This window comes from Penaeus chinensis, chromosome 36, assembly GCF_019202785.1.
Source record: "Penaeus chinensis breed Huanghai No. 1 chromosome 36, ASM1920278v2, whole genome shotgun sequence".
In the NCBI taxonomy this organism is placed as follows: Eukaryota; Metazoa; Arthropoda; class Malacostraca; order Decapoda; family Penaeidae; genus Penaeus; species Penaeus chinensis.
Genome location: NC_061854.1, coordinates 30,100,164 through 30,128,026, shown reverse-complemented (window position 1 = coordinate 30,128,026; position 27,863 = coordinate 30,100,164). Strand labels below are relative to the sequence as shown.

Genomic DNA, 27,863 nt, shown 5'->3' with positions numbered 1-27,863 from the left:
TTATCTATGTTGATTTTTTTAAATTGTTTATCTGCTCGGGTTCTTCTGACTATAGCATAGTATATTATACTATACTTCTTTGTGCCTTTCTGTGAACTATTTTCCCTATGTTGTATTCTTGTTGTGATCATAAGGAATAGCAATAGAAAGGAACTATGTGGGAAAAAAGGCTCTTGTCTGTTTAGCTTTTTATTCTATATTATACAATATTTTCTTACTGTTGATGATTTGACTTTTGTTAGTTTCTTTTAATATACTTTTACTTTGTCTTGCTTGAATGGTATAAGAGCTTTCACTGTGGGAATGTATTGTCCATCATAAAATCAATGACATGATGAATTCCTTTTTTTAAATGGTTTCTTGTTGAATATTTTCAAATTTTACTAATATGAGATAAAATATTTAACAAAAAATTATTTCTTTGCTCCTTTTGGATCACTGATGCTATTCTCTTTAATTATGTCCATTTCTCATCTTAATTTTTCTTTTCCTTTTTTATTGTTATAGAAATATTTCAGGTGTAGATTGTTCATGACTTTTTCCCCCACTTTTTCATATTAATTATTTTTTTTGTGTGGATTTAAATAATAACTCTTCAGTGGTTGAACAGAATTTGTATTTCTGGTGAATATTTGTGCAATGAGAATATAAGGAGTCCTGTACATTTATAATTAAACATTTCTCAAAGATTGAATGTTTATATGTATGCATATTTTTTGCATGTATGTTGGCACAAAAGGGAGACCTTACAATAAGTTTGTCTGTGTGTTTGACTTTTTCAAAGCAGATATAATCAAATTGGTAAATATCAGAAAAAATCAAGGCAGATATATTCAAATTTGTAAATAGTAGTAAATGTTTGATATGGCAAGATTATAATCAGTTGCAGTTTTCTGGATATTCTGACAGAATGGGAGAACAAAAAACAAATAACAGTAAGAAAGGAGATGATGCCTTTGTTTTGGAGAGGAAAGGGATATTTTTAGAATTAGAAATTAGTGAAGGAATGAAAGAAACTTGAGACTTATTGAGTATTTGAGTTTTGCATCAAACCTTGCAATGCTTGCAATGGGGGTATAATGTCTAGCAGTGTGTGAGTGTCTTTCTATGTATTTGGAAGTGCAGTATGAAGAAATGGATGAAGCTTTTCATATATTTCATAATGTATCGATTATCTGTCTAGTTGATTATTGTACAAGTCTGTCTACATATCTCAACCTTTCACATGTCAGCAATTAGGATGTGAACTCTCATTTAAACAGCGTGAAAGATCAAACTACCCTGGTAGGGTTGATCGATGTGATAGAGCTGGAGGAGAGTTCCAGGCTTACCGTCAACCTGTAAGTTTTTAAAAAGATGAGACAAAATTAAACTGTAGATGAGATTTCCTTGTAAGATGAGCCTTATTTCTTTTTAAATACCTTTTTGTATTTGCCTGTGTTTCCACATTACCACTGAATGTTAAATTCACTTAGTGTAATGTTTACAAATAATTGGATAAAGGTATCACCCTATTATAGCACCTCTATTTTGTTGTGTGTGATATATGTCACTGTAGATACCTGTTTGTATGTTTTTTTTTATATTCACTAGAGTCAGATTACTTGAGTATTAGCTGAATGTATGTTTAGAGTGAGTGAAGGCTTGTGAGGATGTAAGCATGAAAGCTAAGTAATTCCTTGCACAGAAAAGAAGTTATTTCTTGTATTATTTCTAGTATTATTTTAAAAGGTTTAGTGTTTTGTATATGGATTTTAAACATTAGTATCATAAAGATGAAAAGTAAATTTGGTTTTCATATCATGCAACTTTTATTTATTTCAGTGCTCTGCTTTTGGCTTAGCTAAATAACATTTTATTAGATTCAAATGAAGCAGATGTAGAGACACTTTTATTATTAGCTGTAAATTGCTATAATATATGCAGTATAAAGCTGTTTACAAGGTTTAGATTAATAACTAAGGTACACTAGATTTTTTTTTTATTCCATGTTGCTTGCTAGTCAGCTTTTTAGGGGCACACAGTTAACTGTTGGTCATGTCAGACCATCACTGTAACACTCACTCACTGCTTCTTTTCACTCTGGTTGGTTGCACATGCACTAGTTGGCTGGGTACTGCTGCAAGCTAGGAAGGAAGGGATTTTGTTTACAGAGCTTTTTAGTTATTTTACATTTCTCTTTGTGTAATTGTAGAAAGCGTTTTTTTATTACTACACTCTCATTGTAAACTGTATGTAGAATATTTTTGCCCTTCCTTTTCTTCTTCTCTGTGGCTAGATTAAACCCTTCCTTCCTTCTTCCTCTTTTGTGTTTTTGGTGATACTGTCATAATGAATTGCCTTGTAGTTGAGGTAGTGAAATACATCTATGTATATATTTATATTTTTTGTTTATTGTTATTATTGTTGTTACTGGTAATGATGTTTTATTGTCACCTTTATAGTTCATGATCTTGTTATTTGAATTTCCACACTAATATTTGCAGTACATTTTTTTTTTCTCTCCATTTTTCTTACAGAAACAAAATCTAAAAAATTGTGGATAAAATACATTACTTTAATAAAGAATCCATGCTAATGGGCATTGCTTCGTACTAACTTCTAAGTTGTTGATTTTTATGATAATTATTTCCCATTGCTTGCCTAGTAACCAAATCTCCGCACACAGCGTTCTCCAAACAGAAAGATGTACAGTAAAGCCTTTGAGGACCAATCTGACAACGATAGCGAGACCTCCAGTATTTGCTCTGAACGTTCCTTTGACTCCTGTAGGAGAAGTGATGTAAGTTGGTCCGCCAATTTTGGAGTCTCAAGAACCTGAGGGCAGGCAGGAGAACAGCATTATGGACAGTGCGCGTGAATACTGAGCAAGCTTATGGCAGTCTGTTAGTGTGCAGTCTTAATATAGCAACTGCAGACTTAGTTATGGGGGATAGTTATGCTTAAAAGCTAAACATGCATTGTTTTTATGGTAAATTACAAGGCTTAAAACTTCAATGTGAATGTTAATAAATTATGCATTCCTTGCAATGAGTTCTCCTGCTCCAACTAAGTTATTGAAGACTCCATCCCATTTTGAATGAGAAAAGTTAGTGTCTTGTGATGTGTTGCTTATAATGATTATTACATGATGTCCAAAAAAGATTAAAAGACATGGTAATACTAAGACATTATGCAGTACATAGATAGCTAATTAAGAGTAAATAAACCAAAGAGTGAGCAGACATGGCAACTTTATTAAAGCTCATCTTTTTAGGACATTGGCCATTATAAGATTTATTCAGAGGGCTGATTTTAAGCCAGTATTTTATATTTTTTGATAAAATTTCAAATGCTTGTTTTCTTTTGCATTTACATATCTAAATGTTGCCTTCTGTGTCATGATTTTATAGTTGTAATTGTGTGTTGTTTATGTGAAATTCTGCATTACGTCATGAGAGATGGCTTTCCAAAGACTAATACTTTTTAGAATGCTAGATTCAAGGAAGACATTTTATCTGCATGAATTATTGTAGCTATGTAAGAAACAGTACTACTACAGTGCCATGGTATTATCCCATACCATGGTAGTCCCCCCTCCCTTTCTCTCTCCATATTAGACAGCTATACCATGATGTACTAGCTTGGGGCAATAAATGTACATGAACCCCCATATCCCCTCCCTCCTATCAGTTATGTTGGCAATGAGGCTGTTCAATGCATGAATGTTCATCGTAGTGTATTATTATTTTGTAATGTAGTTCATTCTCCTTTTTGCATTGAGGCCCATCACTATACCAATGGGAAATTCCTCCAAAGGTTATACAGACATCTGTTGATAGCCTGGTTGCCACATTTGATTCTGTTGCAGATGGTGTTTTGCGTTTGATTTTTTTTTTGTATGTAGCTTATCAATGGTTCTCTTCTTGCCGTACCCTAGCAATTCTGGTACGGATCACAACAACGTATTCTCAAGGAAGTGTGGGAGCCAACAGTGAAGGTGAGATAATTTCATTAAGTAGATTTCCTCATTCTAGCTTTCTCCTCCCCCTGTCTATAGTTTCAATAAATGTGTTACTTCTAGACAACAGGCCAGGTCATTCTTTTTTTTTATTATTATTTTTTCTTTTTCTTTCTCTTTTTACTGGTATATGATTTCCTCCCTACATAAGGCTTTGAGTTCCATGCCTGTTATCTGGAAGTAATACAGTGCCATTTGTGTTAGTCTGTCCATTTATTTTTATATTTTATTTGAAATGTTGATGAAGTGGCTAATTATTATAATTTTATTCACTTATATCCTTTCATATATTTATTTTTTACTCAGCCCGAGTAAATGGACACTGAACAAGGAGTCCCCTCACATAATTATTTCCCTATAGACATTACATACTGAACTGTAGGTATATGATAAAAAAAGAAGAATGTAGATGAAATGGTCTCAGGTTTATTTGAATCCTAGATTAATTACTTTTAGAATATGTCAACATTTTTGTTTTGTGTATTTTATAATTGTGTTGATTTTTGTTAAAACCTTTAACTCACTCAGTGACTCACCTGTGTCCTGCTTATTCACATAATTTAGTGTTTTAAAAATCTCAGTCGGTTTAAATATGTAATTTCCTAATAAGCTTGCAGTACTAAAAGAATTAATGCTGCATGACTATTCCTCTCTTACAAGGATGCCTCCATTGTCAGTGGCATCAGAAATAAAGCTATTTTTTGCATTTGTTTTTTCCACTTGTTTTTTGTTTTTTGTATGTTTCATGTTCTTTTGTCTCATATATATTTTGTCTAATATTTATGGAGGTTAAATATTGAATAGCAAACACTTTTCATTATAGTTTTGTTTGATCACATTTCAGAATTGGCATGTAAGCCAACTATATGCTTCAGCATCAGTAGACATGTCTTGATGAAAGATTAGAGATTCTGTTTGTTATTAATTTACATTTCCTTTTTAAGATCTTAGTTTTTTGTTGTTGAAGGGAAAAAGTATTCTTAGAGTATCATCATAGAAGTATTGCTTAAAAAAATATCTGTTTGCTTTGCAAATGAAGGTAAGTATGTTATATTGAGAATTTAAGTGATGTGTATCTTATACTTTGACATGAAGCTGCAAATGATATCTTTTATTCTCACTTGACTGTCTCTTATCTCTGGTCTCTCTCAAAAGCAGTTTTCCTGAACTTATGAACATTTTATTAATTCCACATCTCTGTGGTTTCCAGATGCAGGACGTGAGTGACATCATCCTTAACTGCGCGTCAACACACTGGGGTGACCGAAAAGAAGGCCTGATGGCCCTTCAGGCATTCCTTCGTGGCTCTCACATGCTCACTGGATCTGAGCTGAAGAGGGTCACTGAGATCTTTACCAAAATGTTCATGGATGCTCACACGAAGGTGTTCACACTCTTCCTCGACACTTTGATGGAGCTGATCATGGTACACAAAGCTGACCTGGGCGATTGGCTTTATATTCTACTTACAAGGTTGCTTAACAAATTGGGATCAGATCTGCTGGGATCTGTGCAGACCAAGATCCACAAAACCTTAGATTTAGTCAGGTACGTAAATGTTTTTCCTATTTCTTGTTTTGCTTTGTTTTCTTATTACTTTTTCCTCCTCCTCCTCCTCCTCCTCCTCCTCCTTGTCTTTGCACTTTGATGATAAAAAGATTTTGTTTCATGAAAACAGAGGCCTTGGTTTTAATTGTAATGCACGCTTCCTTTTCTTTACAGAGACTCATTCCCATGTGATCAACAATTCATTGTTCTAATGAGATTTCTAGTGGACCAAGCTCAAACTCCAAACTCCAAGGTGAAGGTGGCAACACTGACGTACCTCAAGTGTCTAGTGGATGTGATGGACCGCGGTGACCTCACAGCATCCCCGGACACCCCAATGGCACTGGCTAAGATCCTTACCTGGACTGCTGACCAGAAGTCCCTGGACATCCGGCGGGCAGCTTCAGCGTGCTTCATTGCAATGTTCAACTGCAACATCACTGAGTTCACAGCACTTTTGCAGCAGCTGCCTTCTGCCTGCCAAAGCACAGCATCGCAGATCATCCAGAGCCATCTGAAGAGAGCGGCCAGTTTGGATGCCTCGCCCTCTTCCCTGCCCACCCGCACACCTCCCAGTGCTGGCGGGACTCCTGTGCTTCAGAGCCCCAATACCTCACTCCCGCGCTCGCACCGGTCATCGCGACACAATACCATTGATTTTGATGATACGGAAAATCTTAATCCAGAAGAAGTCTATAGGTATGTTGGTTTGTCAGTGATATAAAATTGCTTTACTAGTATATTAGTAATTTGTTGTATTAGTATATATATCTCTTTTATGGCTTAGTTTTTAAAATGTACTTTTCTACATTTTAGGAGTTTGAAACGCACAACAGCAGAGATCCAGAACTATAGCTTCGACCTGGATTTAAGTAGTCGCAGAGATAGTTTAGAAAAACATAGAGATTCTACGTCACAGGTGAGAATACCAGATCTTTGCTGATTAAAGGAAAAAAAATAATTTGAAGGATTCTTTTGTGTATCCTTTAAATATAAAAAAAAAAAATGCATATACTCCTAACATTTTTGTTTTCACACTTATTGATATATGTGTCATTTACATACTATTGATGTAATGAAACTTTTGTATTACTATAAATGCAACAGTTTTCTTAATAAAAGCATATCTCCTATTGATATATACTTGATATTATGATATGATAGAAATTGAAATATTACCTCCTGAAAATAAGAAACTCCTTTCCTTTAACCCAATGCCGCCGGGGAAAATGAACAAAAAATGGGGAAAATGCTGTGCCTATTTTCTATATTTTTTGTGAAATGTCTGCCCATAGATGGCTCTGCTAGTGCTTAGCCATAAAGGAGTCAATTAGTAGACCTTGTGACCATACCTGATTTGAAATGGTGGGAAAGATGTATTTTTTACTATTATAAACATAATAATTATTATGTTTTTTAACTTTAGTAACAGCAAAATAAGATAACGTAAAATATTTCGTAAATCAAAGAAAAGGGTAAACGGGTGAGACAGGCAGAACTCGTAACTGGCTCATTGGTAACTTAGTACAAGTGTAGCCATCTATGTGTAAAAACAATCAAACAAGTACCCATAGTGGGCATAGCACATGCATACACGTCATGCCCGTCGGCATTGGGTTAAGTGCAGAAAGCATTTTTTGAGAGAATAGAACCAACAGAAACTAGGTATTCCTCCCACAGGACTCTGGGATTAGTCAATTATCAGCTGGTGGAGGCGACCTTCGCACCATAGACACTGTAGATGACAAAGGTGTGGAGGATACCAATGGCATCCTGTCGGGAAGATCCTCAAGTGTTTCTTCACCCACACATCGCAACCTCTCCATGATGTCCGACTCTTCAAGAAACGGACTTGACACCCTCACAGACGATGATCTCGGTAGAGGTATTTTTTGATTTGGCTTCTCCTGTTTGGTTCGGGGTCAGTAAGCCTAAGTTGCCTGCATGCTACATCTTGTGCATTGGATGCAACCGTGCAATGTGCAGAAGTTGAGTTATGATTATTTTCCTTTTGAGTCATCAGTTTTCTTTTATTATTTATTTATTTATTTATTTTATTTTTATGATAAATATTTAAACTACATATTTTCTTTATGGAAAGAGATTATTCTTGAAGCAACCCTGTGTTTTTATTTATATTCTTTTTATTTATATAGTTACATTTTTCTTTTGATATGCATGAATGATTACTTAAATTTTATATTGAATTATGTTTTAGGGGCATTTTGTAGTTTCTGTGTTTGTTAATTGTTTTACTCGGTGGTAATCCTTTGTGATGAAGCTGTTCAATGAGGATTGATTAGCTGTATGAAGATAAGAGATTTAACCCATTGATGCAGGAACATGTGCCGTCCAATTTGGTGGATAAGTTACCAAGGGGTCAATTAGTAGGCCTACTTGTCCTCCCCTTTTTACCTCAAATCCTTGAATTTTTGTGGATTTTTCTTTCTTTCTTTCTTTCTTTTTCTCTATTACTATTACCCTTATCATATTGCTCTTGAGGATAGTGATATTGTTGTTACTGTATTGTAATGATAATAGTTTTAATGGTAAAAGCTTTTTCCTGGAAACAGGATGATGTCAGGCAGGCTTAGTAATTGATTTCTTGGTGACTAAAGGTGTGTGGGAGCCATATTTGTGTAAAAGAAAATTATAAAACAAAACCAAAATGGACAGTGTATGTGTTAAATGGAATCCCAGCATCAGTGGGTCAAATTGAATTGAAAATAATGCTTTTTGTCACAATTCCAGGAGATGGACAGGAGAGTGATGCAGAGATAATGTCTGGTGTAGTGGCTGAGCTAGGTAACACAGAGGAGGGGCGCACAGCAGAAAAGCGTGCTGCGTTGACATCTCTAATACGACTGGCGCGTACAGGCTCCACTCTAGTCTGGAATGAGAATTTCCGTGCTGTGCTGAGGTTGTTGTTAGAGAGTCTTGCGTGTGACGATGGAGGTCAGCGTGCCCTGGTGCTAGCCGTTCTGACAGAGATGATGAGGAGAAGTCCCCTTGTGCATCACTTCCTTAGTTTTTCGGAGCTTATCATCCTTAGGGTCCTCAATGCACATGCTGACAAAGAAAAGGAAGTCCTTCGAGCAGCAAGTGTAAGTATTATATAGCAGAGGGAGAGATAAAGAATATGGATATATTGTGACTATATTGAAGGTAATATATCTTGGTTGGATTTCTGTGCTGATGATAAAGACTACAACCTATAATAACATGTCCAAAGTCTAATGCTATGTTTCTAATCTTCAGGTTTGTGCTGGAACTGTAGCAGAAATCCTTCCTCCTGAGGTCGTGATTCGGGTGTTGAAGCCTCTTATTCAGATGGGAGAATATCCAGTGAATCAAGCGGCCATCAAAATGCTCAATAAACTGGTTGAAGCCCACCAACCATCCATTGTTGCTGCAGCATTGCCTGAAATCATGCCTGGACTCATTAAGGTCTGTAAAGTATAACAGTGTTATTGTTGTTTTGTTAATTTTTTTTTTTTTTTTTTTTTTTTTTTTTTTTTTTTAAGAGGCCATATTTTTGTAATAAGATATTTGATTAGTATTGTAGATTATAGTACTGTAGCATTGAAATTCCAAAAGCAATGACTAGTTGGAGTTGCACAATTTGTGATTTAGGTTTGTCAGATAAGCTGAGCCCAAGGGAGAAGGAATTGACTTGTTTCATATTACTATTACAAGTATGAGACTTTCTCATGACTAGATGATTTCCATCCTACTGCACCAGCTTTAAACTCACAAAATTCCTGCATCATCCCTGATTAATATAACAGGTATTATACACAGTGGATGATTAAATAAGACTGAGCAAAGCTTAATGATAATAAGATGCTTTTAATCGTATACACAAATGCATGAGAATAGACACATATGACACAGCTAACCATTACAGATGGTTTTAAAGAAACAAGTTGTTATTGGGAATAACAGTAAATCAGAAAGCTTCCAGAAAAGATTTTGAACAAATTCGAGAACTTGAAAGATCATCAGCAAAAATCTTATATTTTTCTGCTCAGTATTCAGTAAACAATGGGCAGATATTCTGGTTCAGTTCTTGGGAGATGTGACATCATCAGAATAATGAAATGAACATAAAGAGGCTTTACTGTGCATGCCTTTGTCTAAAAGAAAAAACAGAAAAAAAAACAGGAAGAAAACAGCCATGACCAGCTTTGATATCTTGCCATTGTGCAAAAAGTAAAATGCTAATTTGATAATTTACTATAATTATATTTTACATATTGTGGATTCTCTTAACACCGCTCTTTCTTTTTTCAGTTAAAAAAGAAATTGGTTAACTTACTTTCCAACTTGTTTTGATGTTGCTCCATACTGTAAATAGGAATGTGATTGGAGTATTTTTGGTGTTATGATTATATAGCACATGATAGTTGATGTGTTTTTCAGAAGAAAGAAAAAAAAAAAAATAATAATAATTTTGGTAGCATAGACAGTGGAGTGTGATTTACCCTCTCAAGTGGAAGGATTTTGCTCCTCCTTGTTCCTCATTCTTTTTTCTAGTTATGAAGACAAACACCATGTAAAAAGGTCATTTGTTTACTGACTTAAAAGTGTACACTGGAATTTTTAACGTACACTCAATAGCATCATTTACATTCTGTCTTTCTTTTCATCTTTGCCTCTTCAGCTGGTAAGCATGACTTATTTGATTCTGATGACTGTTATGAGTGTCAATCAGGATGAATCTGATAGGACTTCCATAACTTTCATGGTTTATGATGAGTTCAGTTGTTCTGTTTGTTTTTGTTTTTCTCAAGATATGTGCATGACAGTAGGTGCCTAATTTCACATGGCTGGAAGAATAAGAACAAAGCGTGTCTCAGATTATACTCTCCAGGAGCAAACAGTTGCCCCCCACCCCCACCAAGCTTTGGTTCACAAGTCACTGTTAGAACACTGCAGAACACCTTCTTTGGTTCCCTCTCACACCCCATCACTGAAGCTGATGTAGCATTTTCAATTTATATACATCCACAGGCATCAGAGCCTCCAGGTTGAAATTGACCTATTTGATTTTGTTGTCCGTCCCTCCTTCCCTCCAAAAATGAGGGTTGGACTTCCAGTTGGGAAAAAAAAAAAAACTGACAAGAATGTGTTTAAAAACAAGCAGGGATTGCTTTTAAATTCTTTCCAGTGTGATTAATAGACACAGTTCTCCTTTTGGTAAAGTCTGAGTAGTTTTTAATAGTTGATTTATACTGCAAGCTACATTCCATCTTCATCATAATATTATGCTGATAATGGGCAATAAATAGATACAGAATCTGTAATAATTGTAGGTTTCTTAAATATTGTTATGATGAGTATTTAGTCATATGTTTAAATGTGCATTATGTGTAGCAACTGCTGCCTTTCCTAGCACATGCAGTTTGAAAAAGTTTATACTTTATTTTGCTTTTTGAGTCTTGCTTACCTTTTATAGTAGTTGGCTATATATGTTTGATTTTAGTTTTAGTTTTTTTTTTTTTTTAATCATCTGGAAAGGATTAATGTCTTCAGGATTTAACATTGACTTTTCTGGTAAAAAGAAAAGAAAAGGGGGGGGGAAAAAATGTAATTGCCAGATATTTTGATCTGCTCCAGATACAATGAGACATGCTATAGTGACAGTTTCAGCAGCTTGTGATGCTTGATCTTTACAGTATGCTCTCATTGTTTACATGTAACTGAAGAAACTCCACATTACTATTAATGTTGAAGAAGCTTCATAACACAACAAAATCTGATTTTTTTCCATTTTAGTTAGAAATATAGGAGATGTAGCCATAGATTTTGTTTATTATCATTAAATGGGCACTCAATAATTAAATGCCTTACAAATTTTTTTAATTGAATTCAAATTTTCTGTAGAAAAACTAAATATGGAGCATATATATATATATATATATATATATATATATATATATATATATATATATATATATATATATATATCTTTGTCAACAAAGCATAAACATAGACAAATTAAATTGTTATAAAATGCTTTCATTATTTTTATTTGAAGATTAGTAAGACACTATGCATTTACCTTGTCCCCAGTCCCACAAAGAAATTAGTTGTTGCGTTAGTTGTATTTACTGGTGTTACCACATGTTATATTTCCGTATTGGTTGGAACATTCGCAAGAAGATAAATTTGTAAGACTTTCAGTGCAAATGTAGTTTTATTGTTAGTAATGCTACTTTGTGGTTTATGTAATAAAAGTATGTTTTGGTTAAACTGACACTTGTGTTATATGCACATCAACATAGTAGCAGAAATCACAGTAATCTTGTAATTCATATTGCCTCATGCCAGAAAATCTTATGTCTTAACTTATTGAAAGTAGTTTTAGTGGGCAAATAGATCACTAAAATGTTCATGGAAAGTATAATCGTGCTGAGACAGGTTCTCCAGCCTGATTTCTATTTATTCAAAGATACTGAGAGGCCGACAGTATTTTGTAATGATGAATGACGATGATATTTTCTCTTTATGTTCTCATTTCTTTATGTAATGTTCCATAGGTCTGTTTGAAATTATTTGTCTTTGTTAAATTTTGAAGCTGGAATTTTAGTATAAAATGGCCAGCTACTGAAAGATATTTGAAATTTATTTGTTTGATGCAGTCATATGCTACCAGATGCCTTTTAACTAACATGAAACTCTGCCACAAAGCAAAAACGGAATTTTGCACTGAATTACAGATGCAGTCATATTTTATTGTGTGTAACACTGATAAACCGACTTCTGTATAGTGCTGAGTGTGTTCCCAAGTACCCCCCTTCTGACTTCTGTCTGTGTTGATAATGAGGCAGGCAAATTTTTGAGAGATGTGCATAACTTTGACAAAATGATGTTATGAGCAGCTGTATAAAATTGCAGTATAGTGTTTACATATCAGATACTGTTATGGGAGAAGAACAAGCCAAATGTGTTGAGCATGATTTCCAAAAATAGGGAATTACATTACATGCATCAGCTTAAGCACAGTTGCTTAGACTGAGGTTGTACTACCACAAAAGGCTTTTTGAATACTCTTGAATGCTTTTTTCCTAGCTTTTATTGATATTGTAGCTGAGCTTCTATAGAATTAAATCTTCTGACCTGCTTGCATTATAAGTGAATATTAAACGAGTTGACTTATATTTGATATAGAAACAAATGAGATAGCAGTGAGCTTTGAAAGAAATATGTCAGATATATCAGATACATCTATTCATGATTCAAGAAATGTGGTTACATTGTTTTGTACAATTTCCCTGATAGTTTTGCAAATTATGTTTCTGTGTGATGTTGATGTTTTGTGTTATCAGTCATTGAAACAAGAATCTGTGGTAGTAAAATCAGATATGAAAAAAATTATTTGAACTGAATTGGCTGTTATGATGACAAAACAGTTCACATATTTTGAAATGAGGATTATTATGATGCACATTTTCTTTCAGTGAGAACATGAAAAATTATCATATGGAGAGACAAGTTATCTTAAATTGATCATTGGGATTAATGAGAAGTGTGGCTATCATGTACTCCTCTACATATGGACAAAATGAAGGCATTGCTATAATCATATCTATTCTATTATTTACAGGCATATGACAACAAGGAGTCCTGTGTACGCAAGGCTTCAGTGTTCTGCATGGTAGCATTGCATAATGCTGTGGGAGAGGATGCAATGCGACCACACTTAGAGAGTCTTACAGGATCCAAGTTGAAGCTCCTCAACCTGTACATCAAGCGTGCTGAGACCCAGAATTCGGGGGCATCATCTCCAAAGTCTGAACCACCACCTTAATGATAATACTATATGTGGAGGTGAAAATGGCGGGTGTTTTGGGGATAGGGTAGGGGTTAGGGGGTGTGGCAGAAAGATTAATTTTATTGAACCTTTGATTGGCTCAAAAAACAAACAAGAAAAGATTTTGTAATTAGACGTTTTGAAAATAACAGAAAGAATAATAAAAAAGCTCTGTAAAATATAAATGACTCAGATTTTACTAATTGATATTAGAATAGGAAATATAGTTGGCCAACAGTTGCTAATTTTATGAATACTGTTGTATCTAGATGTACACAATATTTCTTTAAGAATTATGGAAATAGAATCTGCCCATGACAGTTTTGGCACAAAATTATAGAAAATATGTCCTTGGAAGGTGAAGTGCTTATAAAAATAATAAACAAGGACAAGGCTATTGTGTGTAAAATTATGAATTTATGAATGAGTGCGTTGGTTGAGAGAACGTGACTCAAGGTTGGATTGACTCCTCAACATTGTGGTGCCAGGTGGTTCTACCATAGTTTTACCAGTAGTTTTTACTGACATATTTGCTTACTTGGCAATCTTTGTGTGATAGATTACTTTGTGATTATTGATAACATAGATATGGCTTATCCTGGCAAAGTGAAATATTATAAACCAATTGTAGGATGTTAAGGAGCAGCAAATGTGCCATTAGGGGTGCAGTTCATGTTAACTAAAGGAGTTTACACTTGTTTCTTGCTGCCTACCTTCAGTTTCTCCTGCATGGTCTACTCTCTTCTCTTGGAAAAGAAATGTGAAGTTAAATATTAATTCCCAATAAAGATGATATGATTATTAACAATAGTATAACTCATATTATTAGGGGCTGGGAGCTAGTCAATTGTGCTTGGAGGTGACACCATGATAGTCTTATATGCCTTTGTTTGTAACCCCTTTAGCTGACATAATGATACTAATGTGATTGGTTTTCACTGGTCTCTTGTAACTATACAGTTGCTCTACATCTTATTCAATTGTTGACTTGGGTCTGAATGTAACTGACTGCAATGCCTCTGACTCTGATGATCATCTGGTGTGGTATGACCATAATGGTCATTTGAGACAAGTGTAGATGGATGTGTGGGGCCCACCATTCCAGAAGATTCCCATGCGCCTGATGGCTTTGTGTGAATGCAGACTTGGAATGTAAGATAGTGCTGTGTTTGTAATATAGTTGATGTACATAAATGCTCTTTTTTTCTCAGTGGTCATGGATACTAAAGTTCTTTTTATTAATACAACCAGGTAATTTTTATATGCATCAGATAAGTTACTTAACCCCACCACCTTCATTAATTCAATGGGTTTTTAGCATGATTGTGTTGATAGACCAACTTGTTAAGGATCACTTGATATTCTCAAAATGAGCTCTTAACAAAGACTGAGCTTATCACAATTTATGAGATCATCAGCAAGTTTGAGCTTCAGGAGATATATGTGTGTATATATTATATATATATATATATATATATATATATATATATATATATATATATATATATATATATGCATGTATATGTATGGATATGTATATGTATATGTATTTGTATGTATATGTGCATATATATATGTATATGTATACATACACATGTATATGTATATATACATACATACATATACATATATATAATATATATATATATATGTATATATGTATATATATATGTATATGTATATATGTATATATATATGTATATGTATATATGTATATATATATGTATATATATATGTATATATATATATATATATATATATATATATATATATATATATAAAGACACAAGTACATACATGCATATATACCTATACAATACATGCATACATATACATATACATATACATATACATATACATATACATATTCACATACATATACATATACATATACTTACACATACCTATACATATACATATACATAAACATATACTTACACAATATACATACAATATATACTTACCTTTGTATAATGACATAAAATGTATGTATGTATAAAACATACATATGCACATACACATATTTGAAAGGCACAAGTTCTCTCTTTTTCAACACAGAATTTGAGCTTAACAAATTATTACCCAAAAGCTCAAAGTAACTGATTATATCCTACCATGTTAATAGCCTTCAGTGTGCATAGTCAACAAGCTTAGCAACACTACTGTTCTTTTATGGTATGATAATCAAATGTAAGAAGTTTTCAAAATGCTGCTGATAAAGGATGTATAATAGATAAGGGTGAAACAGTTGTAATACAGTTTAACCATATACTGATATGTATTAAAGTCTAATACATTTTTAATTATTTCACTTCTTTTTTATTACCATGCTTCCGGATGCTTTACTTTTCTCTTGATCCTAGAATTCCTGTCAAAAATTGAATCTATGGATCATGGTTTGAGTCCTACAAGTTTGACCTCATTGACTGCATGGCCATATAAGCAGGTGCTCAGACAAGGCAATTAAGGAATTTGTGATTAGAATGCACTTGCCATATATCATTGCTTTCAACTAAATTGTTAATTTTTTCTGGATTTATTGTTGCCGTGGAAAACCATCATGACACGAGTGGATCCAAATTATGGTTAAGCTCATAAATACTAAAATATTTGAGGACCCAGTGACTGTTGCAATGACTTGCTTGTGCCGACTGTTGGGGCAGCTGGGCGGGATCTTCCACCACTACATGTCTTTGACAGGAGCAGCTATTTTGAGTCTTTGAGGCTTATTCAGGCTTTAATCTGTGTTGCAAATATTGTGGACTCCAAAAAAAAAAAATCAGTAGTGATTTTTGTTTGACATCAGAGCCTATAAATCAATTTGTAAATGTAATAGAGCTTTAAGTGAGACTTTTTGCTCTGTGGCTCTCAATTGCTGATCTTGTCTCATTTTCAAATCATGCTATAGCTGTATATAATGATTTATGTGCCAATGAGTTCTTTCTTTTCCAGAATTGTGATAGCTTGATTTTGTAAGAGTGATGTGTCTTGTAGTCCAGAAGTCATAAAATCCTTTCATTAAGTAATATATATTTTTTTTTTTCACATTTACAATAGTTAAAATTGAATGTGTTGATTTATGAGGTCAATGACATATGTTTAATGAACTGTACTTATTAGACCATGTTGCCTGTTGCTTTTTTCTCTGGTTTAAAAAAAAAATATGGACTTCTAAAGGTGACTTTTATGATTTTTGGGGTATACTGAACTAAAGGCTCTGGAGAATTGGATAGTATGGAATTGTTTTACTAAATCATATTATTGACTACAAAATTTAGGAGTTTCCAGCAGCTCATTCCTAGTTAATGAACGTGATATTGACTACTCTCAAACTTTAGTTGTGGGGTTCATATGCAGTTCATTTTCATGCACAAGACTAGCTAGATCTGTGATTTTGAGCCTCTGTGATGATTCTTTTTTCTTTGATGTAAATGGGGAAAATGAGCCATATTGAACACCAATACCATATATGAATACTGGAAGGAATTTGAGCTTGATGGAAATGCAAGATTTGAAGGATGGACAGTGTGATGATTGGTTACTCGTGTAGGTGTGAGGGAAGCTGGCTGCCCCAAGTGACTCCTTTGCACATTCATTATCCTAATAAATCTCATTATAGTATGATGACATTTCATTCACCTTTCTCGCACACATTTCATATGTGATTCCTCCTTAACAGGTGCATTTATATTTGCAGCATATGGCTATGGCAGGTAATCTTCATCTCAAAACCATTTCATTGTGTATCATCTTTTTGTTGTTATTTTAGTTGGCAGATTTCAGAACAGGTTCTTTTGCTGAACTTTATGTAGGAACCATATTTGTTCATTTCAGATATAGTGCTTACTTTTTTTTTTTTTCATTTCTGATATAATGCTTTGTTTTTTTTTCTTAATATAGATAATAGTTAAAAATTGTTTTATAATCACATTTTTCAAGTAAAAATTGCAAACAGAAAGGTGTTAAGTGTTATCTGCAATGCTCTTATTTGTGTGAAGTTGATCTTTAATTATAGTTTCGAGAAAAAAAAACATGGCTTTGAATATTACACCTTTTGAAAATGGAAAAAAAAGAGGATACCCAAAAAATGACAGGGAACAAAAAGACTTGCATAACTAAACAATCATTTTTATTTTACACAATACATGACTATGCTGGCAAAAGACCACCTTTATAAATATAGAAAAGAGATACAGTTCATACATACCTCTCTGTAATTTCTGTTTGTGGACAAACCTCACTATGTAAATTAACTATCTACCAATGTACATTCAATATATATTACTGTGTATTCTGTGCATTTGATTCAAGTAAATCACACATTATGCAACTGAGATAATCCTGCATAATCACCTGTATGCAGGAAACAATTGCTCACAAATATACAATAAGAATCACATTCACCAAGAAGCTAGGCTATTGACTTAGACTAAACAATAACCAAATTGCTCATAGATCACCAATAAATTGAAAAATGGAATCACTAAATCCATTTATATTATATATTATATGGAATAAGGACTAACTATTTAATAAGGTTTACAATGGCAAAAATAAATTGCCTAAATTAATGGTAATGTAAATAGTGCAACCCCATTTTCCACTGAATAAAAGTGATCCATGATCAATTTCACATTGTTTACCCTATGGCGTTGTTTTCTTCACTATTGCCACAAAGTACATCAATTGGGACTGTGTTGTTGGTAAAAAGAATACAAAAAGTTGTTTGATAAATGTCATGAAATAAAGTCAAACTGTCTATAATTACAAAATAGTCACATGTCAATATGTCCAAGGCTAGAAGCTTGCTTTTATAGATATACACAGCTTGGCAGTTATGAATTTGCTGATGCCTGATAAGTAAAATTCTTTGAAGGCAATATTATCTGGAAACCGAGTCAAAAATCTCATTTTCATCTGAAACCCATTTCATAGAATTATTATTATTATTATTATTATTGCAAATGAGATCATGGGCATAGAATAATACAGGAGTTTTATATATTTCCCAATTTTTTTTTTGTAAATATCTTCCTTGATCCTTAGCACATGTACAGAACAAAGATACAGACCTAGGACCTGAGCTGGACAGATTAAATGCAATAATCATAATTGCTTTTATAGATAATCACACAAATATATTTTAAGATGCAAATTACACTAATGGCAAAGGGACAAATATTCAAATACATTTCCTGAAGAAAATTTTCTTGGATTGCAAAAGATATCAAGACCAACTTGAAAATGTTTGAATTGAGATGGTTAAATAACACAGGAATAAAACACGTTGCGCTTCCACAGCCCCCAATGTCAGTTGATCAGAGTTTCACGTCGCTGTCTAGGCAGAAAAGCTGTAACAACAAGGACACGACTCCGGGCGGCTGCAACGCGCTTCTGCAAGATAACCGTCTCCCTCGCAAGCGCTTCCACAAAGGTGCGATGATCCATCGGTGAGTCCTCCTTTATGTGTACTGTAAAGTGAAAATGGGGCAATCAGAAACAGACTTTTCAGATACTAATCTGAATAAGATTTTTCATACTATTTTTCAATGATAAAGAGGATGAATATACTAAATACATAGTACATTATCATATAGACCTTATCAATTCCAGTGTAAAAACTAACCAGGTCTTTACTTAATGCTGTAGAAGGATACTGCAATGCCATTATCTAAAAGGATAGACTACCATACTGCATAGTAAAACACTCTATGGGATGGTACTTCTACAGTTTTGTTTTGTGCTAATTCAACAGGAAGTTTCTAATAACTATTTCAAAGTCACAGTCTACCTATGAAAACCAAGTAGCTTTTGAAACTTAAAATAATGAAAAATTACATCTACAAAAAAACAAAAAATGTGCAGTTGCATACGTACGTTTGACTTACGTTCGTAGCTCCAGGAATCCGAAGGAACATTCAAATTCCCTTTAGCCTGAGCTAAGTCAGCTTTTAGGGCTCTCTGGATAGTTTTAAGAGATAGAATTTGCTGACGCGACGCCCTCAACTGAGGTATGTCTGCTGCTCTTGGGCGGCCTTCGTATCTCTTCACATCCTCCTCTGACCATTCCTCAACTTGAACTTTTGATAAATCATCTGTTGCCTGAGGCTTCGGCTGAGGCTGCTGTTGCTGGAGAGCTTGAGACTGGGCCTGAGCATCTCGTCTATGTTCTTCATCCATCTCAGAATCCTGGGAGGAACTAAATGAGGAACACTCAGAGTCTCGGGGGATGCTCTCATATCCAGAGGATTCACCCAAGGAAGGGTTGGTGCCTAAGGACCCACTATTTGCTGCTGGATGGTGATGCTGGTGGTGCTGGTGATGCTGATGGTGGTGCTGATGGTGGTGCTGGGGCTGTAGGTTCTGACCAGTCCTCCATGCCTCACTATTTTCTAGAGGAGTTGCACTCCCCTGAGTTGCAGCACCTGAATCATGACCAGAGTCGTATCCTTCCGTGGGTGTGGGGGCATCAGGGGGGTACATCAGGGTACACGTGTAGCGGTAATTTCCCCTCATGCCTACTGCTGGGGGTTTAATTGCCCCGACACGAGCTGACTTACCCCAACGTGTGCGTACTGATCCTGTTTCCCCTCGCCTGCCAACACTTTGCTTAGCTGCACTTTGTGAGACCACTCGTGAGGGAGACTTTATCAAGTTTTTTGAATTGCGATCGGGAGATTTAGAATTTTCTCTACTTTTAGCAGGGGTTTTTACTTTGGAATCTTTGATTTTTGAGATATTTTTCTTGTTCTCAACTATCTTATTATTATTTTGCTTTGCTACCTTATAAGGAGCTTTAGATTTACTTCTACCAACGCCTACACAGAGGAATTTTGAAAGTTTTGAAGTCTGCATCATATATTCTGAATCTTCACTTATGTTACTAACACAGTCACTTTCATTATCACTTTTCCCAGTAACCGTTCGCTCATCATTCACATCAATAACATCTTCATCTTTGCTGTAATCATATTGCACTGGGTTGCAAAGAACAACATTAGCTTCGACATCTTCTATAAATTCTGGCAAAGAAACGCCATTTATGGGAACGCGGTCTGCTAACTTTTCTGTGGAATCAGCCAATGGTGCATCCTTTAAATTTACACTAGTTTCAGATACATGCTGATTTATGCTTGGGTTTGATGAACCATCGGGACTTTGCATGGAAGAAAAATTGAAGAACATAGAAGGGATGTATGGTACCAAATCACTTTGTACATCACATGTACAGTGATCTTCTGGGAAATCCAGGTCATCTGTTCCAATGCATTTATCACTTGCTGAGTCCTCAAATGTGTCTAGAGGTCGGCTTAGCCACTGCGACTTGCTCCTCAGGGCTGACTCCAGTTTCAGGATGCTGTCGCCATGACGAAGACGCTTTTTGTTACAGTGCTGACACAATTTCCCTTCTGCCTGAACAGGTTCACTGCATATACTGTCATCTTCTAGGGGTGGCTTCTGATCCTCAAGTAATGAGTCTCGGCTGTTGGCAAGGATTTCTGCAAGAGTGGCAGCTTGCAACTTTGGTCCGCCTGTGTGAACCCGAGGACTTTGACGAGCGAGTGTTCTGTACAAGTCATGAATCTTTGCTAGCTCATGCAGGTTCCTGTTAGCTACATCAGATTGGAGAGCTAAACTAAGATCCTGACAGACTCTACCATAGTCTGTAACTTCAAACAAACTAAATGGCCGAGAATCATCCTCATCAGAGTCATCCTCATCCCCAGTTTCACCCATCTGAGAGTACGAGTCTGAAAAATCAAGAAATGTTTTGAATAAATCTCTGGAGTCTTACTAAAAATTTAATTTGCAACCAAATCCTAAATAAATAAATGAATAAATATATAAATGAATAAATATATAAATATATAAATATATATATATATATATATATATATATATATATATATATATATATATATATATATATATGAACAGAAATGAAAGTAATACATGACCAATAACCTAGAAAATGCTATTCATACCTGTGAATGTGGATGCACATGTCAAATTTTCTTCTGACAGAACTCTGAGAGGGTGGTCATCACTGGTTTCAACACTCATCACCTCACTCTGGCAGGGAGTGTCTGCGAGAGCTCGCACAATATCTTCTTCACATACCTGTAAAGCCAAAATATATTTAAACATCATATAAGTGGCGTACACTTAAAAGATATCAACTCAAAGGGATTATCATTACTAAATAGTGTAGAAAAAAATGACAACCATAAGAAACTTACTTGAATACTACAGTCAACGGTTATTATAGGATAGTCTGGAACTTGGACTTCAATAAGTTCTGTGGAGTGATGTGTGCCTGAGGACGCTATGGATCGTCTGACCCAGCCACGTCTTGGGGTTGAACTGACATCATCTCCATCTTGACCAGCTTCCTCGTCACCTTCACCCTGTAAACCACCTGCTTCCTCAGCTGCTACAGCTGCCTCTAATTCAGGTTCTTCTAGTACAGTGGCTGTTTGAAAAATAAGGCATTTAAATATTTTCAATTAATTATATGAGGGATGCATTTATATATACATACATATATATATATATATATATATATATATTTATATATATACATATTTATATATATACATACATTTATATATATATTTATATATATACATATTTATATATATACATACATTTATATATATATTTATATATATATTTTTTTTTTTCTTTTTTGTTTCACATTTTGTCATCCATCAAACAAATTAAAATCTCAAATTATAATATGCTATGTGAAAATAACTGCTTGTAATTAACTACAAAAAAAGATCCTTACCAAGACCAAGATGTGCTTGACGTTTACATTCTTCCTCCTCACATGACAGAAGTGAGCTCAGTTCTTCACACTCTTCAGCCAAAGCTTCACATTGGGAACAGATATCATCAATGGAAGGCTCTTCAGCCCCAGACTCCTCATCGGGGGAGCACTGTGGCTCACTGCTTTTCTCCTCTATCAGAGATTCCTTTACAGGGGACTCACTCTCACTGGGTGTTGGCTTCAGGTCTTCACTCTTCTCTTCCTCAGGATCTTCTGAAGGAATGAGATTCTTTCTCTCAAGTTCCTCTATCAGATTCGGCTGTGGTGGCAAGGCGGCATCAGGTCCGGTTGGTCGTCCAGGACCAGACGGAGGATCTTCACTTAGGGTGTCTTGGTCACTGTCTAGTGTTGATTCTTCACAAGTTCGGAACTGTGTGAGATGCGTAAACTGCTGCTGGGTTGCTGAAGTCTGTGCTGGCACTTGGGCTGGTACAGTCTGCTGTTGCTCTAGCTGCTGCACAACCTGTGCTGTCTGGACTGCTACCCACCTCTCAATCATGGTTTTCTTGTGGTCATCCATAAAACCATATCCTGCTGGTGTTACCTGAGGCCCATCAACCCAAGTTTCTGATTTGTTGGTTTTTAACTTCTGTGCAGCTGCAACACGTGACTTGTGAACACGTGGCCCATCAATCCACTGTTCATCAGAAACAACTCCATCAGGAGCTGCCTTTGCACTAGCACGACCCTGTTGTTGCTGTTGCTGTTGATGAAACTGCTGCTGCAACTGCTGAGCCTGAAGCTGATGTTGGTGAATTTGCTTTTGGTGTTGCTGTATATGCTGATGCTGTAACTGCTGGAACTCTTGTTTAAGTAGCTGATTTTGAACAAGTTGTTTACTTTGTTGTTGTGGTTGCTGCTGTTGTTGTTGTTGTTGTTGTTGTTGTTGTTGCTGTTGCTGTTGCTGCTGTTGTTGCTGTTGCTGCTGTTGTTGTTGCTGTTGCTGCTGCTGTTGCTGCTGTTGCTGCTGCTGCTGTTGTTGCTGTTGCTGCTGCTGCTGTTGTTGCTGCTGTTGCTGATATTGTTGTTGATACTGTTGATACTGCTGTTGCTGTTGTTGCTGCTGTTGTTGTTGCTGTTGCTGTGCATTTTGAAGTTGCAGCTGTCTTTGTTGCTGAAGTTGGTGTGCAGGGATAGGTAGACGAGATCTCTGGAATATGGGAACCATGTTATTGGGCTCCTCATAAGCATTATAGTTAAAATGTCTGAGATCGCCTGGGACGAGGGGCCCAAGGGTGACCTGTGGCTTGAATGAGGAGAGGAGGGGTTGCTGTCCAGTGTTATTGTTGTATGACACCTTGCTGACCCCTGGCTGATGCCGAATAAAGTTTCCACCTGGAGACTTTCCACTGTTAGCCGGGCTGCTGGTGTTGCTGACTGTCCTTGGGGGAGGAAGAGGTTTCACATGAGACCGCCCATTTGGAACAGATCGTGACGTAGGCGTCGGGCTTGCCGAGGCAGCACGGCGCGTATGTGCAGGTGTAGGTGATGCTGAATGGGGGCGCAGGTGTTCCATGGACCGGAGTCGGGCAATGGGCCACATTTGTTGGTTGGTGTGATGGGGCATGAACACAGGAGGATGCTCATTGTCTGTTGCATCTCCTGGTCCTCCTCCACCAATGTAAATGACTGTATCACATGACTGCTCTGAGGAGGAGAAGTCCATGGATGAAGATCCTGCAGAAGTGTCACCGCCTGAGGATCTACCGTGCGACCCTTCAGAACTGCCGCCGGAGTTTGAGCCCATTATATATATATATATATATATATATATATATATATATATATATATATATATATATATATATATATATATATATATATATATATATATATATATATATATATATATATATATATATATATATATATATATATATATATATATATATATATATATATATATATATATATATATATATATATATATATATATATATATATATATATATATATATATATATATATATATATATATATATATATATATATATATATATATATATATATATATATATATATATATATATATATATATATATATATATATATATATATATATATATATATATATATATATATATATATATATATATATATATATATATATATATATATATATATATATATATATATATATATATATATATATATATATATATATATATATATATATATATATATATATATATATATATATATATATATATATATATATATATATATATATATATATATATATATATATATATATATATATATATATATATATATATATATATATATATATATATATATATATATATATATATATATATATATATATATATATATATATATATATATATATATATATATATATATATATATATATATATATATATATATATATATATATATATATATATATATATATATATATATATATATATATATATATATATATATATATATATATATATATATATATATATATATATATATATATATATATATATATATATATATATATATATATATATATATATATATATATATATATATATATATATATATATATATATATATATATATATATATATATATATATATATATATATATATATATATATATATATATATATATATATATATATATATATATATATATATATATATATATATATATATATATATATATATATATATATATATATATATATATATATATATATATATATATATATATATATATATATATATATATATATATATATATATATATATATATATATATATATATATATATATATATATATATATATATATATATATATATATATATATATATATATATATATATATATATATATATATATATATATATATATATATATATATATATATATATATATATATATATATATATATATATATATATATATATATATATATATATATATATATATATATATATATATATATATATATATATATATATATATATATATATATATATATATATATATATATATATATATATATATATATATATATATATATATATATATATATATATATATATATATATATATATATATATATATATATATATATATATATATATATATATATATATATATATATATATATATATATATATATATATATATATATATATATATATATATATATATATATATATATATATATATATATATATATATATATATATATATATATATATATATATATATATATATATATATATATATATATATATATATATATATATATATATATATATATATATATATATATATATATATATATATATATATATATATATATATATATATATATATATATATATATATATATATATATATATATATATATATATATATATATATATATATATATATATATATATATATATATATATATATATATATATATATATATATATATATATATATATATATATATATATATATATATATATATATATATATATATATATATATATATATATATATATATATATATATATATATATATATATATATATATATATATATATATATATATATATATATATATATATATATATATATATATATATATATATATATATATATATATATATATATATATATATATATATATATATATATATATATATATATATATATATATATATATATATATATATATATATATATATATATATATATATATATATATATATATATATATATATATATATATATATATATATATATATATATATATATATATATATATATATATATATATATATATATATATATATATATATATATATATATATATATATATATATATATATATATATATATATATATATATATATATATATATATATATATATATATATATATATATATATATATATATATATATATATATATATATATATATATATATATATATATATATATATATATATATATATATATATATATATATATATATATATATATATATATATATATATATATATATATATATATATATATATATATATATATATATATATATATATATATATACATACATTTCTTTCGTATCCTACTGTCACATTAGCGAAGATAGTAACGCGATAACCAGAATCAAGTTTCGTGCGATGGTAAAGCTTTCCCGTCAAGAGCATCCGACGCACGAGTCTCACCTGTGAGTCTTCCTGTGTGTAGACCTGGTCGAAGGCGAACATCTTGGGGGCCGCCACACCCACGCGGGACTCCTGGGCCTGGCGCGTCTGCGGGTCAACGAGGGTCACCTGTCGCCGCCGCTTGTCCAGGGTCACCACCTCGGCTTCGCCCTCAGCGAGGGTCACGGCGGGGGACACGCGAAGCACCACGCGCACCTGGGGGCACAAGGACGGTTATTAGGACATGCCGTGGTAGAATAAAAAAAATAAAAGAAAAAAAGAAAGGAAAAAAAAAAACATTAACTTTCAGAAAATTGTTTTCGGTCTGGAGAAAAAAAATCCATTACAGCTAAAACATAATACGACAATTATGGAGCGAAATAATTGGCCATTAAGACCGCGGCCAAAAGCGGAGTTTCGGTCGCCGGCGAGGCCACATTTCTCGAGGACGGGAGGCCAAGCCGAGTCCTGGCCGGCGCCTCTGCCACACGCCTGGCCTCCGGGCTCGTGGAAAACGAGCCTCGAATATCACACCAGCGAGCGAGCTCCGCCTCAAGTTGCTTGCGCGAGTCACTCCAGCCGGCGCACTGGTACTTCAGGATTTCTTATCTGAGTATCTCTGCTGTTTATTTAAACTGCCTCATAATTCTGTTTGATGATGAAGCACGCCATTAGCATAAAATCAATTAGGAGATGACGACAGCGTCTCTGGCAGCTTGTAATGAGGCATTTGATACATAGCTCGCGAGGCTCGCACACGGAGGAGCCCAAATTAAAAAATGCACAAACTCATAATAATAAAGAAGCCCAGGTAGGCCGTCCAGGCGGGAGGGAGCTGGAAGCGAGCCGACACCGCTGCCTAGCATCCAGCGAGCGCCGCCATGCACGCAGCCGTCCCTGTGCCCGACCCCCCTGCCCCGCCCACCCGCGCCCGGGAGGTGTGCCCGTGCGGCGGCGCGGAGGCTCCCCGAATGGCCCTCGCACACGGGGATCCTTCCATCCGCGGCAATTAAGAGAGTGACCACACCGCCGGGCCCGTGTAACAGACGCGTTTTTTGCCGCGTAAATTCCAAATACGACTGCGACGTCCACATTACCCAGCCATAACAGAGCGGCACGACCACGCACACGCGCGCAAAAAAGGACTTGAGGGAGACGGTGCGGGAGGGAGAGGAGAGGAGGGGGAAGAGGAGGGAGGAAATTGGAGAAGACAAGGGTGGAAGAAGAGGAGGAACTGCAAGGGGAAGGAGCAAGATTGTCATGGGACAAAAAGAAAGCGAAAAAAATACGAAATAGAGAAACAGATCGAAGCACCTTTAGAAGTAGAGCTCTTTTCCGAACACCAATCGCTCCAATTGACAGCTTATCCACTCGACTTTTTTTACTTTTTATTGAGGACGCCCTCTTCCTCGTCAGCCATCTCGTCCTTCCAACAACAACGAAACGAGAGGTTTCTTCCTCTACGAGGTCGCCGTCGCCGCTGCTGTCGTCGGCG

At 33.7% G+C, this 27,863-nt stretch overlaps 2 protein-coding genes across 16 annotated transcripts in view; one reads left to right on the top strand and one right to left on the bottom strand.

The window, feature by feature from the left end:
• Positions 1 to 14,207, top strand: part of LOC125044594 (CLIP-associating protein 1-B-like) — a 363,686-nt gene extending 349,479 nt beyond the window's left edge. For 9 of the 15 annotated variants that reach the window (XM_047641327.1, XM_047641328.1, XM_047641334.1 and 6 more), the window contains 10 exons: positions 1,263 to 1,340; positions 2,669 to 2,782; positions 3,920 to 3,979; positions 5,211 to 5,548; positions 5,723 to 6,247; positions 6,365 to 6,467; positions 7,214 to 7,433; positions 8,300 to 8,652; positions 8,807 to 8,995; positions 13,158 to 14,207. In XM_047641327.1, the coding sequence (XP_047497283.1) occupies positions 1,263 to 1,340; positions 2,669 to 2,782; positions 3,920 to 3,979; positions 5,211 to 5,548; positions 5,723 to 6,247; positions 6,365 to 6,467; positions 7,214 to 7,433; positions 8,300 to 8,652; positions 8,807 to 8,995; positions 13,158 to 13,361 (2,184 nt within the window). In that variant the 3' untranslated portion in view covers positions 13,362 to 14,207. The remainder of the gene's footprint in view (positions 1 to 1,262; positions 1,341 to 2,668; positions 2,783 to 3,919; positions 3,980 to 5,210; positions 5,549 to 5,722; positions 6,248 to 6,364; positions 6,468 to 7,213; positions 7,434 to 8,299; positions 8,653 to 8,806; positions 8,996 to 13,157) is intronic. The other 6 variants (XM_047641325.1, XM_047641324.1, XM_047641330.1 and 3 more) reach the window with 6 other exon arrangements.
• A 3,269-nt stretch (positions 14,208 to 17,476) lies between these two features.
• LOC125044917 overlaps positions 17,477 to 27,863 on the bottom strand; it is a 44,204-nt gene continuing 33,817 nt past the window's right edge. Inside the window, exons 3-8 of the mRNA XM_047641880.1 lie at positions 26,276 to 26,584; positions 22,156 to 23,947; positions 21,605 to 21,837; positions 21,350 to 21,485; positions 19,253 to 21,115; positions 17,477 to 18,835 (exon numbers count right to left, since the gene is read on the bottom strand). Coding sequence (XP_047497836.1) covers positions 18,675 to 18,835; positions 19,253 to 21,115; positions 21,350 to 21,485; positions 21,605 to 21,837; positions 22,156 to 23,947; positions 26,276 to 26,584 — 4,494 coding nt within the window. The 3' untranslated portion in view covers positions 17,477 to 18,674. The remainder of the gene's footprint in view (positions 18,836 to 19,252; positions 21,116 to 21,349; positions 21,486 to 21,604; positions 21,838 to 22,155; positions 23,948 to 26,275; positions 26,585 to 27,863) is intronic.